The 15,936-nt window shown below is 36.9% G+C and overlaps 2 protein-coding genes across 3 annotated transcripts in view; both read left to right on the plus strand.

Annotated features, from left to right (window-relative positions):
• GRIK2 (glutamate ionotropic receptor kainate type subunit 2) overlaps window positions 1-15,936 on the plus strand; it is an 819,862-nt gene that overhangs the window by 520,265 nt on the left and 283,661 nt on the right. The window lies entirely within an intron of this gene.
• On the plus strand, window positions 2,485-9,566 carry LOC103096933 (FACT complex subunit SPT16-like). Its single transcript, XM_056820185.1, is given in 7 exon segments — window positions 2,485-2,578; window positions 5,989-6,468; window positions 6,471-6,835; window positions 6,838-7,056; window positions 7,058-8,015; window positions 8,018-8,741; window positions 8,743-9,566. Coding segments are annotated over 7 exon segments (3,156 nt in total). The 3' UTR covers window positions 9,059-9,566.

Below are 15,936 nucleotides of genomic sequence, written 5' to 3' on the forward strand. Positions count from 1 at the left end.
CAAGAGAGAAGAAATGAGGATAGATCAGAAAGTTAAGAATCATTTTGTGGTAAATTGATAATCTTTCCCAAACTTTATGAGTCAGAATTAAAATATCTATCTTAATTATAATTATAATTATTTTAAAAATAGATACAAAGTCCAGTGAACAGTAGAGTTTATAAACTCATCTGAATAAGGTATTTAAGATAGGTACCATGCTAAGCATTTACCATTATCTCATATCATCATAATAGTTCTGTGAAATAAATGGTATTTGAATCTCTATTTGACAGATGAGGAAACTGAGACAGACAGAGGTTAAGTGGTTTGCCCAAGGTCACCCAAGGAGTTTCTGAAGCTGAATTTGAACTTAAGTCTTAATGATTTGAGACCAGATTGCATTCACTGAAACCTATTTTTCTAGTAGTTGCAACCAAAGGGTTGAAAGTAGGATTTCATTCAATTTTAATTTTGAGAAACTTGCTACATGAAATTACCAACTTACTATTGCCTTTTTCCTTTACATTTCTTCATTTGTGTGAACATCAGAACATTCTTTTTTTTCATTTCAAAGTGGCTTCTTACATCCTTGGAATTTTTGCCAGCAGATGGTATGCCAGACCATGTTTCTTGGTATGTTTGCTTTAAGAGGAAATAGAAGCTCTGCTCTCTGAATAACCTTGGTCTTGCTCCATGTTGCCTAATTATTTATTGTTTTGGGATTAGTGATTTCTTCAACAGGCCATTACATCTAGACTTTGCACCAGAGCCTGTGCTCAGTAACAAGGACCAAAATGAAACAGTCTCTCCTCTGAGGAGGTTTAAGTTTTGAAAGCTTAAACTGCATTAAGACATTTGGAATATCCTGTAAACTAAAATAAGTGACAACAACAACAACGTGTGTGTGTGTGCCTAGCCAAATGCAAAGTAATTTTGAGGGATGGAAAATGCACCAAGGACCAGGGATATCAAGAAAGACTTCTTGTAGGAGACAGATCATAGGTTGAACCTTAAAAGGAGCTAGGATTTCTAAGAACCAGAGGCAAAGAGGGCAGAATTCTGGGCATCCCTGTGCAATGACAAAGAGGAAATAGATGTAATAGCTTTATAAGGAAAATGCTACCAACTAGCATCACCACTAGCTAACACGTATGTCACCAGGCAATATTCTAAACACTTTATAATTATTGCCTTCTTTGATCCTCCCCCCAACAACTCTGGGAGGTAAGTGCTATTATTATTCACATTTTATGGATGAGGAAATTGAGGCAAATAGAGATTAAATGATTTGCTCTGGGTCATATAGCTAGTACATGTCTCGGGTTAGATTTTGATTCAGGTATTCCTGACTCCAAGTCTAGCACTCTATCCACTGTACCACTTTGCTGCCCCATAGAATGCATTACAGTTTACAGCATATTTTTATGTACCTCCTTGCAATTCCTCTAACAAGAAATTTCCCTCTCCTGACTGGGGATTTTCACTGGCTATTCCCTGTCTTTGGCAATCTTTCCCTCCTTATTTCTATCTCCTGGCTTCCTTTAATTTCTTTATATCTCTGCTTAAGTCTCACCTTCTGCTTAAAGCTTTTCCGAATCCTCTTTTTTTCCTCTGTTGATTATTTCAAATTTATCCTTTAACTTGTTTCTCCAAAATTATTTTCACCTTGTTTCTCTTATTTGACTGTAAGCTTTTTGACTGGATCAATTTTTTTTGGCCTTTCTTTATACAGTATTCTAATGCTGAGCACAGTGCTTATCACATAGTAGGCACTTCATATTTATTGACTGACATAGGCATATTTAATCATCTCAACAACTCTGTGAGCAAGACTGAGGGATTATCTCCATTTTATAGAAAAAGAAACTGAGGCTTAGGGATGTTAGGTGACTCACCCAGGACCACACAGTTGGTGCATGGGAAAGGCACAAATAGCATGTCTTGTATTTACTGTTTCATATTGCTTCTCTTCTTTAATGATATTGATGTATATCACAAATCTAGAAGGATTACAGAAACTTACCATTTAGAAATAAGAAAGGTGGAAGAAAACTATTATTTTATCATTCTGGTGATGTTTGAGATGAAACTTATGAAATCAGCTTCCAGCTCCAATGAAGCAGTGTGGACCCTCTTAGTTACAAATGTCTCAGCATATCTCCAATTCCACACAATTCTTGTCTTGGAGATGATGATTCTGCTTTAGAACTCCTTTGACTTGCACAGGGAGAGTTGAAGGGGGGATCAAACTAATATTTTGAAAAGTAACTCACATAGGTTGACTCTTGGCTGCTTTTCCAGAATTGAAAATGCATGTCACAAGGAAACGGAGCAGAAAATAATTTGACAGGGGAAGGCTTTCCTACCTATAGATGACCTGCTTTTTGTTTTCCTACCATAACTCTAGATGTTCCTAGTACCCTGACTATCTTTGACATTTCTTAGATGATTTGGTACCAAGCTCCACATACTTTGTGACTCCCATTAGGAATTTGTAGAATTATGGTGGCTTTTATGAGTCATCAGACTGATGACTATCTAAGTATCCAAGTTTCTTTACTCCATCAGTATGCTCTATTCATCCTCCTTTTGCTTTGTAAGTTGCAGCCTGGAGCATTCATCAGTTTTTATAATGCACAGAAAATAACTGGGGATTGATATAAATAATACTAGTGTGGGGAATGTTCAGCTTTCGAGAATATTTATTAGAGGAGTGAAACAAATGCTTAATAGTCATATAAGGGCTGTTAAATTTGAGCAGTGCACCGAGTTGATGCCCTGGTGTATATTTTCAAAAGCATCTTATTCCTCTGCCTTTTTCTAAGTGTACCAATTAAAATGTCTGTACAAGGATTAAGCTAACAAATGAGATGTGTGGTATTTTCCAATGAAGAGAGACCACAACTCTTATGTGTAGTGCTTCTGTTAAGTAGATTGACAAGATTCATTTTAAGGATTCTGGTTCACTATGAATAGAGTAGAGAAGTATATAAAAATCTGATGCTGCAAATAGTGCATAAAATTGAGAATCATTTTTACCTCAGGCTATGTATGCAATATCTCTTATGATTTACTTCAGGACTCATAAGACCATTTTGATGATCCTGCTCTTTATAGAGCTAAAGTTAATTATTTATTAACAACAGTGGGAAAATATCCAATCCCCTTCTTATCAGTTCATATCAATATGATATTAATTAAGGGAAACAAGAGCACTAAAATTATTCTTAAATATTTAAAATTGTTTTCATTGGTTTAGAAAACACAGTGAGAGCTTAGCATGGTGTCTGGTACATAGTAAATTCCTGAAAAATGCATCTTCACTCTGTGAATGAGAGGTACCATGGCATAATGGATATAATACTGAACTTGCAATCAGGTAGACCTAGATTCAAATCATGTTACAGGTTCTTTTTCTTGTCACTTGACTGCTATACCTTCGCTAAGTTGATTGCAAAATGATTGGACTAGATATAATGGCTTCTAAACTCTTTTTAGTTTAAAATTGCAATTCTATGATAACCTATCATTCCATAAGAGGATTCATATTTGTAAATATCCAGAAAAATATTAGATCTGAAAAGAGTCTCTGTATCTGTAGAGACTGTCTAGAGGGGGTAATCCTGCCTCTGAAAATATTCTGGAATATAAAAGAAAATGGGGCAGTCCACACCAGCATATTCATAAGGTCCATCTTGGGTAGTAGTATATCGTTATATGGCACTTAGGGCAGGACAGATAATATATAGAAACAGAAGAATTAGTTTAAAGAGAAGATCTGTGATCAAATGGGTGGATATATGTAAATTTGGATCTGTTTTATTGTTTACAATAAACATAATGCCATAGGTCCTGTTCTCAGGCTCTCATTCCACCATACACTCTATCCTTTGTAAACTTCTCATTTTTCCCAATAGTAACTTCCACAGGTTTTCATTAGTAGTACACAAGTGGTTTCATGGAGGAAGCAGAGGAGCTCAAAAAGGAGCTGTATTAGAGACACAATCAATAGCAGCAATACAAACACAAGTATTACGTACAGGATGTGCAGAGCAGATTAGTACCTCTGGTGTGAGAATTTGCCTAGCTCTTTCAAGGTTGCTTTCCACCTTTGATCTTCATCTGCCACCCAGCTCCCACCTATAGCTCTGGGAAGCTAAAGCATGTATAGGGACCATATTCTGGTAGACCTTCTTGGCAGGCAGGGTAAACCAAGTTGAGGTAACCAGCAAGTCTCATACTTGACAGTGAGTTAGGTGGATGTCTATACCAGGCAAATGAAGACTTCCCCTGTAAGGAGGTGCAGATAAGAATAGTTTTTTACAATGACCATGAAGATGGTCAAAGAGACAATGTGGAGCATGTAGAGCTTGGGCACACATTGAAGAAGCCAGAGTTGTCATTCCAAGCCATCACCAGTCAACTTGACTTTTGCCTGTTATTGGACTTTGTTGATTCTGGGAGAATGAGGCTGACACCTTTGTGCAACATTGCCTTACTTAAATCAAATTTATTCCTGAATCAAAAGACATCACCCAGTGATGCCATTTTGGTCTTCTTTGAGTAAAGAACCTCAAGCACAGGTAGAAAAGCAGCATAACTAAGCAGAGAATTAGAATTGTTACAGCTTTCTTCCACCCTACCCCAAGGAGGCAAAGAAAAACCTTATGGAAGCTGGTAATTAGTAAGAGAACTGGATTTCTAAACTTATTGCAGATTAACTGATTTTCTAAACTACGATCAGATTCAAGGAAACATGACTTGGGCAATTTTACAAGGTATTGGAGAAATGATATAGCATAGATATAGCAACTAGAAAATGGTCTCTCTAATGCAAGCAGGTCTCGATGATGACTCCCATCCTTAGTAATCTGGCCAGGTCAGATCAATTCTCTATTTCATTTCTACTATTCAGATATAGCCTATCCTAGTAGGATGTGAGATGATGTCTAATCAGAACTGGCCACTTTATTGATTAAACATCAATATAACTTAACACATTTGATAAATCTCAGGTGAATTGTGAGGCAAGGGAGCACCAACTCACACAGACATTCAGAAAGGGATCCCAAAGAACTTAGGGAGAAAATTCTCTATCTTATATTCCAGATAGACATCTATGTTTAAAATTTTACTTTGTGTGTGCATGTGTGTGTGTGTGCTATAGTGAATTATTTCTGCCAGACTGAAATAGTCAGAGATCAGATGACTAGAGGATGAAATGATGCTGTAATTTTTCTTTTTTTTCTTTATAAGACTTTTTCATGGTTACATGATTCAAAATCCAGCCCCCCTTCTCATTCCTCCCAGAGCTGGCAAGCAGTTCCACTGGGTCATATATGTATCTTTGTTCAAAGCCTATTTCTGTTATTCATATTTGCAGTAGAATGATCTTTTAACATCAAAACCCTAATCATATCCATATTGAGCTACATGATCAATCATATGTTTTTCTTCTGCATTTCTGTTCCCACAGTTCTTTCTCTGAATGTGGATAACATTCTATTTCATAAGTTCCTCCAGATTGTCCTGCTGCTAGTAGAAAAGTCCATTACATTCGATTGTGCCATAATATATCAGTCTCTGTGTACAATGTCCTCCTGGTTCTGCTCCTTTCATTCTGCATCAATTCCTAGAGATCTTTCCAGTTCACATGGATATTTACCCAGTTCATTATTCCTTTCAGCACAATAAGATTCAATCACCATCAGATACCACAATTTATTCAACTATTCTCCAATTGATGGACACCCCTTAATTTTCAAAAATTTGCCACCACAAAGAACACAGCTATAAATATTGTTGTACAAGTCTTTTTCCTAATTATCTTTTTGGGGGAACAAACCCAGTAGCAGTATTGCTGGGTCAAAGGGTAGGGCTTATTTTAAAACCAATTACGATTCCAATGCTCCATGCAGATGAAGAAAGGGCTGATTGTCTCATCATTCCTGTGGTAGCTTGAGATGTAAACGTCCTCATGGCCTGAGCTTTATTGGCTCCTGGCAGTCTGCCCCAGACCCCACGTAGGAAAGAAAGGAGAGGATGAGTATGCCAATGTTGATGCCATTGTTGCTTCAGTATGTGTTGATGAAGAGATTGTCTATGCCAAATCTACTGCCCTTCAGACATGTCTCTTTGGATATGAGCTAACTGATACTATTATGGTCTTCTGTGATGACAAGATCCTCTTCATGGCCAGCAAGAAACAAATTGCTAACACCAAGGGTAATGAAAATGCAAATGGTGCTCCTGCCATTACACTGCTGGTTAGAGAAAAAAATGAAAGTAACAAAGGCAACTTTGACAAAATGATCGAAGCCATTAAAGAGAGCAAGAGTGGCAAGAAGATTGGCATATTCAGCAAAGACAAATTTCCTGAAGAGTTCATGAAGAGTTGGAATGACTGCATTAACAGAGAGGGCTTTGAAAAAATCGATATCAGTGCAGTTGTGGCATATACCATTGCTGTAAAAGAGGATGGAGAGCTTACTTGATGAAGAAGGCAGCTAATATCACCTCTGAAGTCTTCAACAAATTCTTCAACAAAAGAGTCATGGAGATTGTTGATGCAGATGAGAAAGTTCATCACAGCAAATTGGCTGAGTCTGTGGAGAAAGTCATCGAAGAAAAGAACCTGGCTGGAGCAGACCCATCTACAGTAGAGATGTATTATCCTCCCATTATCCAGAATGGTGGCAACTATAATCTCAAGGTCAGTGTAGTTAGTGACAAGAACCACATGCATTTTGTGGCCATCACCTATGCCATGGGTATTCACTTCAAATCCTACTGCTCCAATCTCGTACATACCCTGATGGTAGATCCTCCCCAGGAAGTCCAGGAGAATTACAATTTTTTTTGCTCCAGCTACTGGAAGAGCTGCTGAAGGAGCTGAGACATGGTGTAAAACTATGTGAAGTATACAATGCTGTCATGGATATGGTCAAGAAACAAAAACCAGACCTTCTGAATAAAATCACCAAAAATCTTGGGTTTGCAATGGGAATTGAATTCCGTGAAGGATCCTTGGTAATCAATAGTAAAAATCAGTACAAGTTGAAAAAAGGGATGGTTTTTTAGCATCAATATGGGATTCTCAGACCTAACTAACAAGGAAGGAAAGAAGCCAGAAGAGAAAACCTATGCCCTCTTCATTGGTGACACAGTTCTTGTTGATGAGGATGGTCCAGCTGTTGTCCTTACATCTGTCAAGAAAAAAGTGAAGAATGCGGGCATATTCTTAAAGAATGAGGATGAAGAAGAAGAGGAAGAGGAACAAGATGAGGCTGAGGACCTTTTGGGATGTGGTTCAAGAGCATCCTTGCTCACAGAGAGAACACAAAATGAGATGACTGCAGAAGAGAAGAGGAGAGCACATCAAAAGGAATTGGCCACACAGCTAAACGAGGAAGCCAAAAGACGCTTGACAGAACAGAAGGGAGAACAACAGATTCAGAAAGCTCAAAAATCTAATGTATCCTACAAGAACCCTTCTCTGATGCCTAAGGAACCACATATCCGTGAAATGAGGATTTATATTGATAAGAAATATGAGACTGTAATAATGCCTGTGTTTGGCATTGCAACACCCTTCCACATTGCCACAATCAAGAATATCAGTATGTCTGTGGAAGGAGACTATACCTACTTGCGAATCAACTTTTATTGCCCAGGCAGTGCTCTGGGTAAGAATGAAGGCAACATTTTCCCCAATCCAGAGGCTACATTTGTCAAGGATATCACATATCGAGCTTCAAATATGAAGGCACCTGGAGAGCAGACAGTACCAGCCTTAAATCTTCAAAATGCCTTTCGAATTATAAAAGAAGTCCAAAAACAATATAAGACTCGAGAAGCAGAAGGAAAAGAAAAATAGGGCATTGTGAAACAAGATTCACTAGTAATCAATCTTAACCGGAGTAATCCCAAGCTAAAGGATCTCTATATCCCACCCAACATTGCCCAGAAGAGAATGCAGGTCTCTCTTGAAGCTCATGTCAATGGTTTCCGTTTCACATCAGTTGGAGGGGACAAATGGATATTCTGTACAATAACATTAAGCATGCTTTGTTCCAGCCCTGTGAAGGGAAAATGATCATTGTCTTGCACTTTCACCTCAAGAATGCCATCATGTTTGGGAAAAAACGACATACTGATGTACAATTTTATACTGAAGTAGGAGAAATCACCACTGACTTGGGAAAACACCAGCATATGCATGACTGAGATGATTTATATGCTGAGCAGATGGAAAGAGAGATGAGGCACAAGCTGAAAACAGCCTTTAAAAACTTCATTGAGAAAGTGAAGGCCCTAACCAAGGAGGAGCTGGAGTTTGAAGTGCCTTTTAGAGGCTTGGGGTTTAATGGAGCCCCCTATAGAAGCACCTGCTTGCTACAGCCCACTAGTAGTGCACTGGTGAATGCTACAGAATGGCCACCTTTTGTGGTGACATTGGATGAAGTGGAACTGATTAATTTTGAAAGGGTCCAATTTCATCTGAAGAATTTTGATATGGTAATAGTCTACAAGGACTATAGCAAGAAGGTGACAATGATCAATGCCATTCCTGTGGCCTCTCTTGACCACATCAAGGAGTGGTTGAATTCCTGTGACCTGAAGTACACTGAAGGAGTACAGTCCCTAAACTGGACCAAAATCATGAAGACTATCGTGGATGACCCTGAGGGCTTCTTTGAACAAGGTGGCTGGTCTTTCTTGGAGCCTGAAGGTGAGGGTAGTGATGCTGAGGTAGGAGACAGAGTCTGAAATTGAAGATGAAACTTTTAATCCTTTAGAGGATGAATATGAAGAAGAGGAGGAGGATAGTGATAAAGATTATTCCTCAGAAGCAGAGGAATCTGACTATTCCAAGGAGTCACTGGGTAGTGAAGAAGAAAGTGGAAAAGACTGGGTTGAACTAGAGGAAGAAGCAAGAAAAGCTGACCGTGAGAGCCAATATGAAGAAGAGGAGGAACAAAGCCGGAGCATGAGCCGGAAAAGAAAGGGTTGTGTGCATAGCTCAGGCCATGGCTCCAGACACAGCTCTGCACCACCCAAGAAAAAGAGGAAGTAGATTTGAACTTTCACCCCATAATATCTTCTTCCTCCAGCCAACCCCTGAATATTTTACATGACATAGAAACTGTATTTTTCCCTTCATTTTCTTTGACTTTTTTTTTTGCCATTTGTGTTCATGGGTTTTGGGGCCATTTTGTATGGACCAATCTACTCAGTGAATTCCAGTCCCCACCAGCCTACATATCCTGAGACCGTGACATTCACCAATGACCCCACACAGATGCCATGGGAAGAGGTATTCTTGAAGGCCAGAGGCATCAGCTATTAATATAGTTTCCTTCCTCTCTTTTTATCTGTTGTCCTCTGCCAGGAAGACCTTGTTGGCTTCTGATTCTGATACCTATATGTAACCCATTTCTAAGGGACTTGAGTTCTGAGCCACAAATTCTGTGGCAGCTCAAAGGTATCCTTTTTCATAGAGTGGTATATAGGGCATTGCTCAGTCTCTCCTGTCCCAGCCTATTGACATAACCTTCTCTTCCCTTCCCCTCTTCCCCACTCCCAGTTCTTGCAGTACTCAGAAAAAGTTCTTTTTGAGGGTGTTCAGCTACATGCAGCAAATTTAATCAATAATTGTTGATCTCCCTCCCTCCCTCAACTCATGCAAAGTCCTCCTGTCTCCAAAGATGAGACAAGCTGTGCTTTCCTGCCTCACTATCACACTTTTTTCATAGTTCATAAATGACAGGATGGGTAAGAGAAAAAATGCCATTTTTCTGTACCAACTTCTCATTCAAGAAGGAATAGTTGTGCCTCATTCAATTCCTAATGAAATTAAGAGGGATATTTCGGATCAAAAACAGTTCTGGATAAGAAAAGTTCATCAGTATCCTAGAAGATTCTATCAGGGAAAGGAAGGAAAGGGGAAAGAAAGACAACATAGCCACTGGTCACTGTTCTTCATTTTTACTTGTCTTGCATTGTCCTGTATTTATCACAGTTTCTGCTGAACAGGTTTTTTTGTTTTTAAGTATTTGGGAGGGGTTTTTGCTTGCCATCTCCCCTCCTAGTCCTCTGCACTCACCTGTCCCAGAACAGATTATTCTGGGTCCTGTGACTTTAGGAGAGAGAGGGGAACTTGTTGTTTTATTTGTTTTTTCTCCTTAGCAGTAGGACTTGATATTTTCAACTTTGGAAGAACTAAAAGATGAATAAAATGTGTTAAAAATGTGTTTTTTTGTAAAAAACAAAACAAAACAATTACCCATAATTCCAAATTGTCCTTCAGAATGTCCTTCAGAATGTCTATATGTCCCTTGATCATTTGTTGATTGGGGATTTACTTTTTTTTTTTTGTAAATTTGATTTTGTTCCTTATATATGTGGGAAGTTAAACGTTAAAATGTTCTCCCAGATTGTTGCTTTCCTTCTAATTTTGGTTGTATTGGTTTTTATTTATACAAACCCTTTTTAATTTGATATAATCAAAGTCATTCATTTTACATTTTGCAATGTTCTCTATCTCTTGCTTGGTCTTAAATTCCTTCCTTTCCCACAGATCTGACAGGTATACTCTTCTTTGTTCACCTAATTTATTTATGATTTCACTATTTATATTTAAGTCATTTACCCATTTTTAATTTATTTTGGTATAGGATGTAGGATACTGATCTAAACCTATTTTTCCCATGCTATTTTCTAATTTTCACAGCAATTTTTGTCAAATAGTGAGTTCTTGTCCCAAAAACTGGGGTCTTTGGGTTGATCAAACACTAGCTTGCTTAGGTCATTTACCCTTACCGATTCCATTGATCTACCCTTCTGTATCTTAGCCAGGACCATATTGTTTTGATGACCACTGCTTTATAGTACAGTGTAAGATCTGGTACTGGAAAACCCCCATCCCTCACATTTTTTTTTCATTTTTCCTTTGATATTCTTGACCTTTTGTTCTTCCAGATGAAGTTTGTTATAATTTTTTTCAAATTCTATAACAAGTTTTTTGGTAGTTTGAATAAATAGATTAATTTGGCTAGGATTGTCATTTTTATTTTATTACCTCATCCTCCCCAGGTAATGCTGTAATTTTTCACAGTTTGAAGCTAATTGTTTCCTTTAAAGACAGAGTTGGATAATACTAATAATATTAACAATAATCATACCTTCTATGTGCCAGACACTGTACTAAATGCTTTAAAAATATTATGTCATTTTGATACTCTAATCAACTCTGGAATTTAAGTTACTATTCACATTTTACAGTTTAGGGAACTGAGGCAAGCAGAGGTTAAATGAATTTCTCAGGATCATAGTATTAAGTGTTTGAGGCTGGATCTGAAATAAGTTCTTCCCTGACGTCAGACCCAGCACTCTCTCTACTGTACCACTTAGCTACTTATATGAGAATATGAGCTATATGTTCTGATCATACTCACTCTTCTTGGTCAACATCCCTGGGCTCTTTCAAGTCTTGTTGTTTGCGATTCAGCTTTATTCACCATGCTGGAATGAGAAGAGAGAAGGGAAGGGAATAACTTTATATAGCACCTACTATATAGTAGGTAATATCTTTTACACATGCCTTTTACAAATATTATCTCTTTTGATCTTCACTACAACCCACTGAAGTAGGCACTATTATCAAATTGTTTTAAAGATGAGGGAACCGAGGCACACAGGGGTTAAGTCATTTGCCCAGGTTCACACAGCTATCGTCTGAGGCCCAATTTGAACTTGTGTCTTCCTGACTCCAGGTCCATCTCTCCATCCATTGTATTGTTAGCTCCCTCCATAGTGAGCATGATTGTAATCTTTCTTCAACCTATATATGTCTTAAAGGAATTCCCTGCTGTGTTGTTCCCTTTCTGTGTTGGCTATGACATGTCAGTAACCCAGATTCAGTCCCACCAGTTGTGCAAGGTCTTTTCATGTCACTCTCTTATTTATCTTCTCCTCTATGACCTCAGAGGGAACAAAAATCAAAAAGTACAAAGGAATCTTGGAGATAGATTAGTCTCTTAGACTCTATAGATGACACAACTGAATTGAAGAGGGACAAAATAATTTGCCCATAATCATTTGATTCATTAGCAGCAGAGTCAGAACTAGGTTTTTCATTTTACCTTTCATTTTCATATTTGATAACTGCCTTGCATAAGTACTTAACTGTATTATAAAATCCCTGAAAATTTGATATTATATATTTTTTCAATTAAGTTGAATTAAAATGTATTTATAAAATATCTTATTTGTGTAAGTCACTCCACTTCAGGACTGGGGATCTAAAGAAAAAGTATGCTGTAGTATGACAAGGATTTTGTAGATACTTGCCAGATATTTGACAAATAAGTGAACAGAAGCAAAAAAAAATTAGGAGTAATGCACTATTTTTTAAAGACAAACAGAATAATACCTTGAAGATGTAAAATACCTTTCTTTTGCCCTCATTCTTTCCCATCTACAATTCATCTGTAGCTGCCTAATTGATATTCCTAAAACACAGGTTTGATCAAGAAACTTCAGAGGTTTGCTCTTGTCTCTGTAGCAAGGGTCCTTATGCAGGGATTCTCAGACCTTCAAGGGATCTTTAGATAAATTCCAGGTGGTCATGAATTTGGATAGGAAAAAATTACATCTTTACTTTTACTGATTAGTAATAGAATTTAATAGAAATTTAACATTTAATTCAATTATGAATTAAAAAACATTTTGAGAAAGGGTCCATAGGCTTCACCATACAAAAGTTCATCATTCTCTTTCTCTTTCTCTCTCTCTCTCTCTCTCTCTCTCTCTCTCTCTCTCTCTCTCTCTCTCTCTCTCTCACACACACACACACACACACACACACACACACACATGTGTACACACATACACACACATACACACAAATATTCAGTCATATATGGCTAAGAACACCCTGCTCTAGCGTAAAAAACACCTCATTTTGGAATTTAACCAGCAGATTGCGGAAGTCTGCTTTCAGTGTGTCTTTCTAGACTTATTTCACATTATTCTCCCTTACATACTCAACATTCCAGCTAAACTGGCCTACTTGGCATTGCCCTTTCACCACATTCCATCCATCTCAAGTTGTCTCTGTGCCTTGGCATAAACTATCCTAATTATAATGCTCTTAAAATGCCTGGCTTATTTCAAGACTGAGCTCAGATGTCTCCTTCATAAATACATACCTGTTCTCTCCAATTTTTAGTGTTCCAAAACTTACTTTGTTTTTACTTATTTCTATATTCATTATCAATATTTGTATATTTATTTATTTACTACTTATTTGTGTTCATATTTTACCAATTCCTTTCCATATTTCTCTCCAGCCCCCAACTCCACAAAGAATATAATTAAGAACAGGGACTCCTTGGTTTTTCATCTTTTTTATTTAGAACACATTTAAATACTTGCTGAATTAAAGAGATTACATTTTACAATTTGTACATTTTTAAAAGTGAGTGAGGTCTATTACTTTCATTTGTATTTTATAATTCTAACTCTGAGTACCACACTCCAACCCTTGCTTCTTGAAAGCTAAGCATGTTAGATTTTATCTTTCCTCCTCACTTCTTTGTTACCTTTTAGGGGATTTAGAGATATCTAGTCTCTCTGCCAATGACCATCCCACTGAAAATGTTCCCCAAAGAATAGGGGGTCTCTCTTGGACTTGAGTCTCGTCGAGCTACTAACAGTTGGATTAGCTTTTATACAAAAAATATTAACTTCAAAATGTATAATCACAAACATACAAACTTAATATTTCTAACACATGGGAAGTATAATTTCTTTCCCTGTTACACCTTAGTCCTTCAAGAAGGGAAGGAATTAGGTTCATAGCTTAGCACAGTTTCTATAGCGTATACTTCCAGTTTCAAAATCCAAACCACTCTAGTGCTCAAGCTCTAGGCGTCCTGGTTTCTCTGCCATTCCATGTGGGGCTGGCTTACTGCAACATTTCACTAACTATCCTGGCTTCAGGGTCACCATGGGGAAAACTACTCATCCAATGGGATCACCTCTAGTACTTGAAACAGAGGACAAAAGACATAGCACAGAAGCAGATAACCTATATATGTGTATATATATATATATATATATATATATATATATATATATATATATATATATATATATATATATATATATATATCTCTTGGAGCCAGGGATAGATGAGATGGCGCAAAAGAAGGAGCATCCTTCTCCTTTCCCCAATTCTGTTTAAAATTCACTATGGATAAATTGGGATCTGCACCCTCTGAACATAGCCAATAAAAACAATAGAAACAAAGTCTGGTGGGAAAAGAGCTACAAAAAGGGTAATCAGACCAATAAGTCCAATTTTAAAGATTCTGGCAGCCCATCAAAGACACTCTATTGCTGTGGTTAGGGATGCTGACCTCCATGTGGCCTAAACTGGGCATATGCAGACTAGAGTGGGTTTATGTAATTATGTGTGTGAAGAATGAGGGTATTACTGATTTCATGTTGTTAGGATATATAGAATTAGAAATAGGATTTGATCTTCCTTATATCTGATGTTTGTCACAGTTCACTTTATTTTGCTTTGCTGATATAAATATGTTTGATTATGAGATAGGAGAGAGGTCAACTTGTGTAGTGGTTAAAGAATCTTCCTGAAAATCAGGAAGCTCCGTGTTTAAATTCTGTCTTTCAAAAATACTGATTGTGTGAACCTGGGCAAATGACTTTAACTCTGTTTGCCTCAATTTTATCAACTGTAAAATGAAGATAACAATCAGATATATCTTGCAGAGTTTTTGTGAAAGATCAAATGAGGTCATATTTGTAAAGAACTAAGCACAATGCCTTGCACATAGTAAATGCTAAGTAAATACTAAAAGAACAGGAGTCTTTTCCTTTCCAATGCACGTTTTTCCTAGAATTTAAATGTATAATCTCTGCGATTGTTATGTGTGACCAAGAAATCTGGCCTACTGGCTGAGCTGTCTAGCTAGTAAGGCCACATTTCTTCTACAGTAACATTTCTTCTAGTTCCGCTTTAAACTATCATATAGCAAAACTCCCAGCTGTGTTCCAATCCATGAAAAATTATTAAATCAGTTTTAGTTTAGGGGTTCCCTGATAAAATGTCTTGTTGCTGATCAGTGAGGAATTCTATTAAAATATTTTTGGGGAACAATATGCACTATATACACATCCATACACATATATGCATATATGTGTATATTTATACACACAGAAATAGTGAAATTAAGGTTATCTATTTCCTTTAATAAATATAGCCATTGGAAGTATAAATAAGCATCATCAAAATTCAAACTGGGGATTTAAAAATGTTTTTAAAGGAAAAGACAAATTATTGTTTTTAATGCCTAAAATGTCTGTGCTAGACACCAAAGTCTAAAATGATCTAATTCATTATTATTTTATATCATTGAAATTTGGGTCTGTGTCTTTCCACTTATACATGTATACATTGTTTGCATTGCAGTCGTGATTAGAGGTATCTAAAACTTTATGATTCAAGACCCAGCTGATGTTCTTCTGCTTCCATGAAATTTTCCTTGTTCCCTTCAATAGAAATTTCTGTACTTTCTCTTTCCTTTGTCCTTTTCAAGTTCTACCATCATATAGTTAATAATATCATACATGTTTATATTAATTTCACTACTTTCTTTCACTTCCTTCTTTCACTACTAGATTACAGGTTTTTATAGGCTATAATTGTTTTTATTTTTGTATTCTCATGGGACAGTAGGTGATGTAGTTGACCACATTCCTCACCAAACCTCATAACCAACTAAATATTTGACTGTTTTCTTTATTAATTTCTTAAACTGCATTGAACTAAATAATATTTTATATCTCACTTTTCAAGTTCTGTACAATAGTGAAAATATATATCAGGAAAAACTGACTTCAAGATGATTGGTAGAGGTCTCCAAC

Source organism: Monodelphis domestica, chromosome 2 (genome assembly GCF_027887165.1).
Source record: "Monodelphis domestica isolate mMonDom1 chromosome 2, mMonDom1.pri, whole genome shotgun sequence".
Lineage (NCBI taxonomy): Eukaryota > Metazoa > Chordata > Mammalia > Didelphimorphia > Didelphidae > Monodelphis > Monodelphis domestica.